This window comes from Carassius gibelio, chromosome B6 (genome assembly GCF_023724105.1).
Source record: "Carassius gibelio isolate Cgi1373 ecotype wild population from Czech Republic chromosome B6, carGib1.2-hapl.c, whole genome shotgun sequence".
Classification (NCBI taxonomy): Eukaryota; Metazoa; Chordata; class Actinopteri; order Cypriniformes; family Cyprinidae; genus Carassius; species Carassius gibelio.
Window position 1 is genome coordinate 8,725,398 of NC_068401.1, and position 11,552 is coordinate 8,736,949.

Genomic DNA, 11,552 nt, shown 5'->3' on the forward strand with positions numbered 1-11,552 from the left:
TTATTTTATTTTTTTATGTCACATTTTCAGGACGTTTTCTTAAGAATTTGACAGGATGTCCTCTGATACGTGGGAACTGATAAACAACCTTATCTGAATAGAACTGAAAGCATGCACTAACCTCATTCAACAATAACGTAACTGTTACTTAATAACTAATCTCTCTTTGACTCTGTTGTGTTAAAGTCCTTGGGTTTAACAGTGTAGATAGAGCACTTACAAATTTACACAGACAGATTTGACTGAAAGCACCATTATTATTATAAGGCTATTTTTTTTTATTATTATTATTTTATTACCATTTTTAGGCGAATATTGTTACAGGATGAAACTCTTTCACAATATTAGAAAATTTGGTTAAACTATGATATTTAGTGTTAGAATAAATGTGTTTAAAACATAAAAGTTTAAGTAATTATTTGAAATAACAAGAGAGTTGAGTAAACTTGAGCAAAATGACTCAGCATGCATTGCAAATCAGTTACGTGAAAGCCGGTATTCCTAACGAAGCCACAGTTATTGTTATCTATTATAATCATATTTTCAAGCCTCATCTTTTCAACTTAGTCATTAACTTTTTTTGTGCTAAACTGCTAATCCAGAGATTTTTCAAATATCTTTATTTTTCTGTTCAAAACACACAAGTCAAAATGGTGTTGGGCTATTCATACACGTGAGCGCTAATACAAACACACACAAGCGCACACACACTCAAATCTGCACTCATACAGTAGCCTATATATGCATACATGCTTACACTTTTATATGACCTAATAAATAAATATAGGCTGTAAGCATTGAAATAAAGACTATTTAATATTTCTGTTCAATAAAACCATTCAAGAGTATATAACCATAACTTTAATGAAAGATACAAAATAATGCAGAATCTCTATATAGTCCCATTGGCAGAATTATACCCTTTGGTGCATGACGTCCACTGATTGATATATTTTCTGTCACAGAAAAAATGTACAAGAAATATATTGGCTGGAATCGCTGGAATGTCCACCCTTGTTTCATCTTCATCATTCTGGTAGATGTCAGCTAATTTTTATCAAGAATGTTAAATACGTTAAATACGTTGAATATGTTTCCATTCATCCTTCCTTCAATTATATGAGTTTTGCCAGTGCTACACTATAATGTGAGGTGATGTGCCTTTTGACCTCCAAACATATGGCATTCAAAGAGTACAACTTTTGATTCATCTGACTATATTCTCCCAGTATTTCACAGGCTTGTCTAAATCTTATGCAGAAAACTTTGAATGAGCTTCAACATGCTTTTTCTTCAGCTATACAGGACATGGCAATTGAGTGCATTACTTACTTATTGTACTTATTGAAACTATTTTACATAAGTCATTAATATGTCCTAATAGTACTAATAAACAGCCAATATGCTAGCAATATACATGCTAATAAGCAACTAGTTAATACTAAGTCGCATAATCTAAATTGGATTACTAGCATGAACAAACTCTTTAACTGTGCATTTCACTGGACATGGCTGATAAGATTCGGAACACGTGTGACAAACACTCTCGTGTGTCCTTTTAGCTTAATCACCTCAGCATCCTGATTGAGGGATTTGCAGCTAACCATGTGTTTCCACACAAAGAAAACTAATCGCTCACGGTCACGCTCAATTTTCAATTAGCGAGAAAAAAGACACGGTTCGGTCTGGACGTATCATAAATCACCACTTAAATCTGGTATGAATACCTTCTGCTGTCATAAGCTGTTGTTCTTAATCACGCAACCACACCTGTTGCTCACTCCCTTATGTGTTCAGATGTTCATGTTTTGAACATTCGAGCCTGCAAACAATAGATAGCCTTAGTAATAGCAGTAAATGGCAGGTACATAAATATCTGTTTGATAATCCTGTGGGTACCGTGACACTATCAACAGGTTTGGGACACATTGCTTGAGCCACATGATGTTCATACCATATAGAGTATACTTATTCATTTCAAACAATTCAGTGCAGTTTTAATTTTTCTCAACTCCTTTTTAATAGTTAAATTAAATTGTATTAATTAAAAAGCATGTCTAATTAATTAAAAACATAAATCAATTAATTACGTATTTTTCAAAATTTCATGTTTAGGGCCCTATGAAATGTTTAATTTTTTCTTACTAAATCATTTATACTTTTATTGTTACCAAATTCTGTTTTAGCATGTCTAATTATTTGAATGTATAAACAACTAAATTAATTAATACAATTTGTTCTTAAAGTAGCCTTATGAATTTTTTCCCCTCAGAAATTCTGTTGTATATTTACATCTATCTGGTTATCAAATGAAGACATAAAATATTAATTTCATTTATCATTAATCTTTTAATTTTTTGGCAAACAAAGGGGATTTACTATTAAAATGAATACATTGAAGAAATGTTGTGTGATTAATCCTTAAAAAATAATGTTTGTTTCATTTTAGTATAGTAGTAGTAGGCTGTGTACATTCTACTGAAAAATAGTAACTTACCGGACTTTTATTTTGATGGGTTGCCACTAACACTTTTACAGTTCTGTGTAAGTGATATGACCCTAGTTTTAATCAAATGATCAGATGCTCATGAAGTGACTCACTGAGCAGTTCCGGTGGTTTTTTTATGTGTTTACATCCTCAATGAGATGACAGACGCTGAAATCACCTCGAGCGTCAGGCGCAACTCTGTGTAGAAAACATAGACTGTATGGTAGAAAATTATACCGCATGTCTGCGTCATACATTAAGTGGTAAGATCAATCCTTATCGGGAAACCCGGCCCTGGGTGAGGATATCATCACATTCTCGCATGGGACAAATCACAATCCTAATTACTATGTATGTACGATAATAATGTGATAAAAATTTAAAATAAAAGTTTGTATCTATTTATGTATATTATGTGCATATTTTTTCGACAAAATATAATGTATAATGTATAAATGTACAATTTCTTATGAAATCTTACTAAATTTAAATGTAGATATTTTCTGTTTTCTAACATTTTTGCAAATACAATTAGATGAATCATCTTTTAGCTGGTGATATATTGCACGCTGTTGGTTAATTATCTAAAACTGCTTCTCAGACTCAGTACAAACTTTTCTAATAGACCTGATTCATCTTATCAGTTAATTGCTAGACTAATTTATGACAAGTGTGTAATAAAATTTTATTAATATAAAATGTGAATGGCGTAATTATATTTGCTAGTTCATAACAATTAAAAAAGTTTTGAAAATAGTAAATCATTTGTACATTTATTTGGGGATTTTTCACTGTCCGAGTAAACTTTCAATTAAATTGAAATTCATTGCATTAAATGCACTTAACACTTCAATAATGGAATGTTTAAGGTAGAATAATCATTTAACTTATTTGTTCTTCCTGTGATTTTAAGGAGACTGTCCAGGTCTGATTTGATTCCAGTGGTAAATTAATGTTAAAACCAAGTGTGCTGATATTGTTTCTGGGCCTCCTGAACATCATAGACTCACCCCCCAATAACCCCCACCCATTACAGCACCCCTGGTTAAAGCATACACTTATAGCAATTATGCATAATAAGCCAACGTGTACATGTAATAAACCTTGTTGTTTTATTGGGGACAGGTCATAAACTGTTGAGCCACACCAAGATTTATGCTTGTTACCCCATTATTCTTTTTTATCAGCATAACTATGTAAACCATTAAATATTTTATAATGTCATTTTTGTATGTGGGTTTGACAAGTCAATTATGTGTTATACAATAAATCATTACCTATGACAAAAATAAAGGTCAAAGCTTTATTTAAGCTGGTGTTTTTCAAAATGGAGAAGACTTTTTGAATAGACCAGCTTCTTGACACGATCAATCAGGCTGAATGAACACACTTTATAATATTTGTTCAACATTTACCTGCTTAATTTCATTATGACTAGGCTGCGGCATTACAGAATACACATATGTAGGCTACCTATTATGAACTGCATAACATTTACTCATTTTGTGTATTCATTGAAATGTAAACCACACACTGAAGTGGTGTAACTAATACCAGGCTGGCACACAGATCTTTCGTAATATTTCTACATACTAAAGGATTAACCCTATTTAACCATTTTGAAAGAAATGCTGACTTCCCTGCTTTACACTCATCTCATCAAATCATTTGTTTTTATATCATATGTATCTCAAATTTACAAATACAAAAAAAAAAACAATATAAACCATTGAACCTTTTTTTGTTGTTGCCTATTTTACTTACTAATAATAACATAATAATAATACAAATCCAGGAAATATAATAGTAAAATTTCATAAATTCCATTAAAAAATAAAATAAAACACATGCTACCGCTCTATTTAGCTGGTAGTACTAGAGCATTTATCTGGCAGGGTACTGAAGTGTATCGTCCAGTAGAGGGCGCTGATGCGACTGTGATACTTACTGTCACGCCAGTAGAAGAAGAAGGTCACACGGCGCTCTCTTTCTTTTACTGTCTATGGGCGCTCTTGGAGAATTTTGGCACAGCAGCAGCAAGTTAATTTTTGTTTTCTTGTTTATTTACCTAAGATTATATTGATGCTTGTAACATTTGTTTCTGGGCAAAGATGACCACTCAGGCTGTACGTCTTTTCCGTAAAATGGACGGTCTGTTCGCTGTTTACAAACCGCAGGGAGTTCACTGGAAACATGTTCGTGACAGCATAGAGTCCAATTTATTAAAAGGTAGTGTCTGTGTCACTTCTTGTGAAGTAAATGCTTATAGTTAACGACTATCTTTGTGATATATCATTAGTTAATTTAATTACAAGATTATTAGTGTAACTGAAAACTTTAACTCTCTTCTCCTCCTTCAATGCATGCCCTGTCCTCCTCTGAAGCGCTGAACTCCTGTCCTCCTCCTGCTCCTCAGCGTGCGGTGCAGTTCCAGCTTCTGTCCCGTGGAGACAACAGCAGCTCCAAAGATCTCGTATTATCACCCTCTATGGTCCCCACACTGGCAGACCATCCTCTAGGTTAGTGGCTATATATATAGACACACATACATATATATGGTTGATGCATAATTGTAAATCAGTCATGCATTGTTACCTTAAAAATTATAACTTTTCCTCTGTAGTGACAGGGCCACAGTTTCATAAGGTTCATGTCGGAGTTGGTCATCGATTGGATGCCTTTTCCTCCGGGGTGTTAGGTGACCAAAAATGTTTAAATCTTACATTTCTAAATGATTTAATTGTGGAATGCACTATGTGCTCAATTCTCTCATATTTTTACCTCAGTTTTAGGCGTTGGGAAAGGAAATGGAGTGCTGGAGCATCTGTGCAAATCACATGTAACTCGGGTAAAATTATATTTTATATTGCCTAATAATTGTCACATTTAACTGCCATTTTATTTAATTGTTTTCTGCCTGAATTTTTTTCCACTGATTTAATATGAATTCATAGTAAGTGATGATCAAATTTGTACTTTTAGCAGATGTCTAATAGACAATTTTATGCAGGTTGTTGTTATGTTTGTTTTCTTTATGAAGGACTACACACTTGAGGGGGAGTTTGGAAAAGCCACTGATAATTTCACTTACACAGGCCGAGTCATTGAAAAAACCACATATGGTAATGTTTGCATTACAATATCATAACTATCATATTTGTTATGTATAGTACACAGACTAAGAATTTGTAGTAAACTTTGTCTTTATTGTGTAGACCACGTTACCCTGGATAAGCTCGAGAGAGTTCTTGCCATGATACAGGGAGCCAACCAGAAAGCCTTAATTACGTGAGCCACTATAAGAATATTATTCTAGATATTACATTTCATACTGTTCAACTATGTGTAAATATTTGGTTAAACCATAGCACATCTCTGCGTATGTTATTATGTCTCTGCGCAGGTATTCTCAGGTGGATCTGAGCACTCAGGAGGCTTACGAGCTTGCAGTGAGGGGTTTATTGTATCCTCATGGTAAAAGCCCACCGATTCTGACTGGTCTGCGATGCATACATTTCAATCCACCACATTTCACACTGGGTTAGTACCCTGATTTATATATTACGTATTTATACAGAAGTTTATGTTTAACATGTGTCCTTTAACATTTCTTTTCCTCACTTCAAATCAGAGGTCCAGTGTGTGAATGAGACTCAGAAATATCTGCGTAAATTGATTCATGAGGTTGGACTAGAGCTGAGGACATCCGCAGTCTGTTCTGTAGTGCGTCGTACACGAGACGGTCCCTTCAAAGTAGAGAATGCACTCACCCGACAACACTGGACTGCTGACAGCATTATCCAAGCTATTGCTCACTTTAGCAAGACTACTCGCAAAATCAGGAAGTCAGAAATGTACAGGCAGACTGCTGCTCAATCGAACTCAAGCGTAGAGGTCCAAGAGCAAACCAGAAGTCCAACTGAGCAAATAAATTAAGAGTATGTCGAACTCTCAAGCTCTACTTCTGATACAGTTGTGGACAGAGAGACACCTGTGACACTGAGCGAGGGGAGAACAAACCATGAAATTAAACTTATCATCTGCCTCATCATGATTTTATTTCTGAATTCTGAGATGTATTTGTCTATTCAATATAACTTATGAATTTGTTATATGATCGTCATTGTGCATCATTAAAACTGTATTTTAGTTATGTTCTCAATGTCATAATTTATAATATTTAGTTGTGTGTGTGTGTGTGTGTGTACTTGTTTAGCTATACTTGTGAGGGCCAAATTTCCACACTTAAATAGAGAACAATTATGACGACTTTTACATGTCCTCAATGGTTAAAAGTCTTATAAAGCAGTTTAATCGTGTTTCTGTTTAAATCTAGTGTCACAGTTTTCTGTGATGGTTATGTCAGGAGTAGGGTTAGGCCATATAAAATATTACTAACTTGATATTAAAAACATGGGAGTCTGTAAGATGTGCTCAATAATAGAGTAAAACCAGTGTGATGTGATATTTTCTGCTTTCAAGGACCGAAGACAAACGTATTGAAGTAAATGTAAATGTCTAAATATCGGTTGGACGAAAAGCGTTGCCTAACTACAAAAAAATTATTTCAAATGGGGGAACCCTTGTTCGCTTGATCCGATCCTATACGGACATTTGTAATGAAGAACTCGTTAGCTATAATAGAAATAGTGGGTAGAAAGGCAATTAGCAGGAACCGAGTAGGGCTGTCAAAACGACGGGTCTTGAAATCATCTCTAAATAGGCAGGCATGATTAGTAGCTAAAAATGTATTTTAAATTAAACCGGTTTTTAAGTTTCTAAATTTCAACACTCGGCTACAAATAATCGTCCAGGCCACTGAAGTAGCACATCTTCACGTGATACAGGTTGCTTTTCTCATCGCTTCTCGCAATGGACCAAGCACAGTTGTTATTGTTTACTCTGAATGAGGCATTAATGTTGTTCATTTGAGATTACTGGTTGACATTTGCAATTTATGACAGAATCCTTTCAATTGAAAAATCTTTAATTATTTTATTTTATTATATGATAGTGTTTTTAGGGTTCAAATATCCCCAGCGGCACAAAAACAATCATTGAGATTTAAATGCGTTTCAATGTGGCATTCGGCTTTTGAGCCGCCAGGCGCCCCCTAGAGGAAAACAACTTCTAGTAAGCACACTATTTTCTTTCTATCACCTTGCTTTTCAACCTTACGTTAGCTTCTGTAGGTTATGTGTCATTCCTGTTATCAGAGCATAAGACGTGTCGGTTTCCAGTCGTGTCGGTGATGCGAGAGCCAGTGCGTTGGGTGTTATGGGATGTGAAGGACACCCTGTTAAAGGTCCGCCGCTCGGTTGGAGAGCAGTACTGCCTCGAAGCAGAGAGAGCAGGACTCAAGGTGCCAGCTGCTCAGCTAGAAACTGCTTTCAGACAGACTTACCGGCAGCAATTACGCCTATTTCCCAACTATGGCAGAGCTGAGGGCATGAACAGCCAGGTGTGGTGGACTGGACTAGTGAGGGACACTTTTGCCCAGTGTGCGGTAGATGACCCTGCTTTACTGGACAGTCTAGCCCACAACCTTTATCACAACTTTTGTGGACCAGAAAACTGGGAGGTAAGGGGTATTTTACTTATAAGATATTTTAGCCTTTAAAACTGTTGTTTTTTCTTTCAAAATTATATTGTTTCAATATTTTAAGCGGGTTTTATTACTAATTCCAAAATCCCCTGCAGGGGGCGCTCGTTCAATACACATCTCCACTGCCAGTTATTTCTCGACCTCATAAATTACTAATTGAAACAGATTACATGTAGGCAAGTTCATACTGTTATTTTGAAGTATGCTACACTTACTCTAAAATGAGGAAGATGGATGTTTATAATCTCAGATTGTGTCATCATCAGGTGTTTCCTGATTCTAATAGCACCCTCAAGTTCTGCACCGCTTTAGGACTCGAGCAAGGCATAGTCTCCAACTTCGACAAGCGTTTGGAAGGGATCCTGAGGGGATGTGGACTTCTCAATCACTTTTCATTTCTGCTGACCTCAGAAGAAGCTGGGGTTGCTAAACCAGACCCTGCCATTTTTATCCAGGCACTGGGACGGTGTGGTGTTCCAGCCTCCAGTGTAGTTCACGTTGGGGACCATTTTGTGAAGGACTACCTGACCTCACGCTCATTGGGTATTAGAGGTTACCTGCTTGACAGACAAGACTGTCACGGGCACCTTGATGTTCCTCCACAGCATAGATTACACAGCCTAGATGAACTACCAGCTCGATTAAAACAGGATGCAGACTGAAGAGTGCACACATTTTATCCAGTGCAGCTGATGATTATGTAATGTTGCTGCAGGGTTAAACACATTTTAAATGGACCATATTTTTTCCCAGATGCACGTTTTATATGATGAAACGAGACGTAAGCTGAAACATCAATGTGGGACAGGAAAACAAAAAAATCATGTTCTTTTAAAAGTTAAGATTTAATAAAACCGTAATTGCCAATACATTATTTTATTGTTAATCTGCCAATAAATTATATATTGTTTGTGAAAATTGTCAGATTGTTACCAGTCATTTGTAGATATAGCATCTGGTAAAATACTGGTCAGATATAGTCCCCAAATATAAAGGTTTGACTGATGGTCTCAGTTACTCTCTCTCTCCCTCTATGAAGAGTTTATTTGCTAAATTTTCTTATCAAAACATGAGTTTTGAAAATTCTTAAAAATGGATGTTTTTGCAAATGTACTCTTCATATAAAGAAATTAACAATCAATTGTTTAGTGATAAATTGGCAAATAATAACTCGATTACGACTTGTATATAGATTATTAAATAAATTAACCTATAGTTAAAGACAAAAACGCATTAAAACACATTAAATGTTTTGTAATAGACTATGAGGGACATTGTTACTTTAAGTTGGTGTGACAGTTGAACTTTTAAACATTGTTGAACATTTTCATGGACTGATAACATCAGCTGAAAAGCAAACAAAATTATTTATATAATATAATATAATTGTTGTTGTTGTTTTTTTTGTACGGATCAGAATATAATTTTTTCAGTGAAATAGTTCAAGACAATTATATTAAAAACAATAGGGGCAGTTTCTGTAGAGAGCTGATATCATTGTTTCAGCGCAGAGGCTGCTGTGGATAGATGGTGAAGGAGATCACATAACCCTTTTATTCCCTCACATCTGCTTCAGCAGATACCAGCTATGGTTTGATATTAAAAAGAACTGGGGCAAAAATGAGAATGGCAAAAATACAATAAGATGATGATAATGCTCTTCAATTATTGTGGAATTTCCATAAGATGAGAAGATTTTGAAATGAGGGCAAACACCAGCAGGACAGAGACGGTGAATATTGTCCCCGTACAGAGTCGCTGTTTCCTGCTTGTTTCCTCAGGTGATGTTCACATAATCGACACTAGAATACAGTATTGTTCAAAATAATAGCAGTACAATGTGACTAACCAGAATAATCAAGGTTTTTAGTATATTTTTTATTGCTACGTGGCAAACAAGTTACCAGTAGGTTCAGTAGATTGTCAGAAAACAAACAAGACCCAGCATTCATGATATGCACGCTCTTAAGGCTGTGCAATTGGGCAATTAGTTGAAAGGGGTGTGTTCAAAAAAATAGCAGTGTCTACCTTTGACTGTACAAACTCAAAACTATTCTGTACAAACATTTTTTTTTCTGGGATTTAGCAATCCTGTGAATCACTAAACTAATATTTAGTTGTATGACCACAGTTTTTTAAAACTGCTTGACATCTGTGTGGCATGGAGTCAACCAACTTGTGGCACCTCTCAGCTGTTATTCCACTCCATGATTCTTTAACAACATTCCACAATTCATTCACATTTCTTGGTTTTGCTTCAGAAACAGCATTTTTGATATCACCCCACAAGTTCTCAATTGGATTAAGGTCTGGAGATTGGGCTGGCCACTCCATAACATTAATTTTGTTGGTTTGGAACCAAGACTTTGCCCGTTTACTAGTGTGTTTTGGGTCATTGTCTTGTTGAAACAACCATTTCAAGGGCATGTCCTCTTCAGCATAGGGCAACATGACCTCTTCAAGTATTTTAACATATGCAAACTGATCCATGATCCCTGGTATGCGATAAATAGGCCCAACACCACAGTAGGAGAAACATGCCCATATCATGATGCTTGCACCTCCATGCTTCACTGTCTTCACTGTGTACTGTGGCTTGAATTCAGAGTTTGGGGGTCGTCTCACAAACTGCCTGTGGCCCTTGGACCCAAAAAGAACAATTTTACTCTCATCAGTCCACAAAATGTTCCTCCATTTCTCTTTAGGCCAGTTGATGTGTTCTTTGGCAAATTGTAACCTCTTCTGCACATGCCTTTTTTTTAACAGAGGGACTTTGCGGGGGATTCTTGAAAATAGATTAGCTTCACACAGACGTCTTCTAACTGTCACAGTACTTACAGGTAACTCCAGACTGTCTTTGATCATCCTGGAGGTGATCATTGGCTGAGCCTTTGCCATTCTGGTTATTCTTCTATCCATTTTGATGGTTGTCTTCCGTTTTCTTCCACGTCTCTATGGTTTTGCTCTCCATTTTAAGGCATTGGAGATCATTTTAGCTGAACAGCCTATCATTTTTTGCACCTCTTTATAGGTTTTCCCCTCTCTAATCAACTTTTTAATCAAAGTACGCTGTTCTTCTGAACAATGTCTTGAACGACCCATTTTCCTCAGCTTTCAAATGCATGTTCAACAAGTGTTGGCTTCATCCTTAAATAGGGCCACCTGATTCACACCTGTTTCTTCACAAAATTGATGACCTCAGTGATTGAATGCCACACTGCTATTTTTTTGAACACACCCCTTTCAACTAATTCAACTAATTGCCCAATTGCACAGCCTTAAGAGCGTGCATATCATGAATGCTGGGTCTCATTTGTTTTCTGAGAATCTACTGAACCTACTGGTAACTTGTTTGCCACGTAGCAATAAAAAAATATACGAAAAACCTTGATTATTCTGGTTAGTCACATTGTACTGCTATTATTTTGAACAATACTGTACATCCGCTCTTTTGTGGTA

At 35.9% G+C, this 11,552-nt stretch overlaps 2 protein-coding genes across 2 annotated transcripts; both read left to right on the forward strand.

Moving 5' to 3' along the window:
• The first annotated feature begins 4,416 nt into the window (after positions 1-4,416).
• trub2 (TruB pseudouridine (psi) synthase family member 2) lies at positions 4,417-6,641 on the forward strand. The gene is made up of 8 exons (XM_052558737.1): positions 4,417-4,717; positions 4,873-5,007; positions 5,112-5,186; positions 5,275-5,336; positions 5,529-5,610; positions 5,704-5,776; positions 5,892-6,028; positions 6,120-6,641. The coding sequence occupies exons 1-8, from the start codon at positions 4,600-4,602 to the stop codon at positions 6,422-6,424; spliced, it is 987 nt and encodes a 328-aa protein (XP_052414697.1). The 5' UTR covers positions 4,417-4,599; the 3' UTR covers positions 6,425-6,641.
• Positions 6,642-6,796: 155 nt separating this feature from the next.
• On the forward strand, positions 6,797-9,011 carry hdhd3 (haloacid dehalogenase-like hydrolase domain containing 3). The gene is made up of 4 exons (XM_052558738.1): positions 6,797-7,335; positions 7,503-7,621; positions 7,705-8,069; positions 8,360-9,011. The coding sequence occupies exons 3-4, from the start codon at positions 7,740-7,742 to the stop codon at positions 8,753-8,755; spliced, it is 726 nt and encodes a 241-aa protein (XP_052414698.1). The 5' UTR covers positions 6,797-7,335; positions 7,503-7,621; positions 7,705-7,739; the 3' UTR covers positions 8,756-9,011.
• The last annotated feature ends 2,541 nt before the right edge of the window (positions 9,012-11,552 follow it).

What these genes read in the sequence shown, in the direction of transcription:
- trub2 (XM_052558737.1), top strand. Translation starts at nt 4,600, where the DNA reads ATGACCACTCAGGCTGTACGTCTTTTCCGTAAAATGGACGGTCTGTTC. An exon ending in ACTGGCAGACCATCCTCTAG is followed by an intron (nt 5,008 to 5,111) that starts GTTAGTGGCTAT and finishes TTTCCTCTGTAG; the next exon opens with TGACAGGGCCACAGTTTCAT. An exon ending in GCAAATCACATGTAACTCGG is followed by an intron (nt 5,337 to 5,528) that starts GTAAAATTATAT and finishes TTCTTTATGAAG; the next exon opens with GACTACACACTTGAGGGGGA.
- hdhd3 (XM_052558738.1), top strand. Translation starts at nt 7,740, where the DNA reads ATGCGAGAGCCAGTGCGTTGGGTGTTATGGGATGTGAAGGACACCCTG. An exon ending in GTGGACCAGAAAACTGGGAG is followed by an intron (nt 8,070 to 8,359) that starts GTAAGGGGTATT and finishes TGTCATCATCAG; the next exon opens with GTGTTTCCTGATTCTAATAG.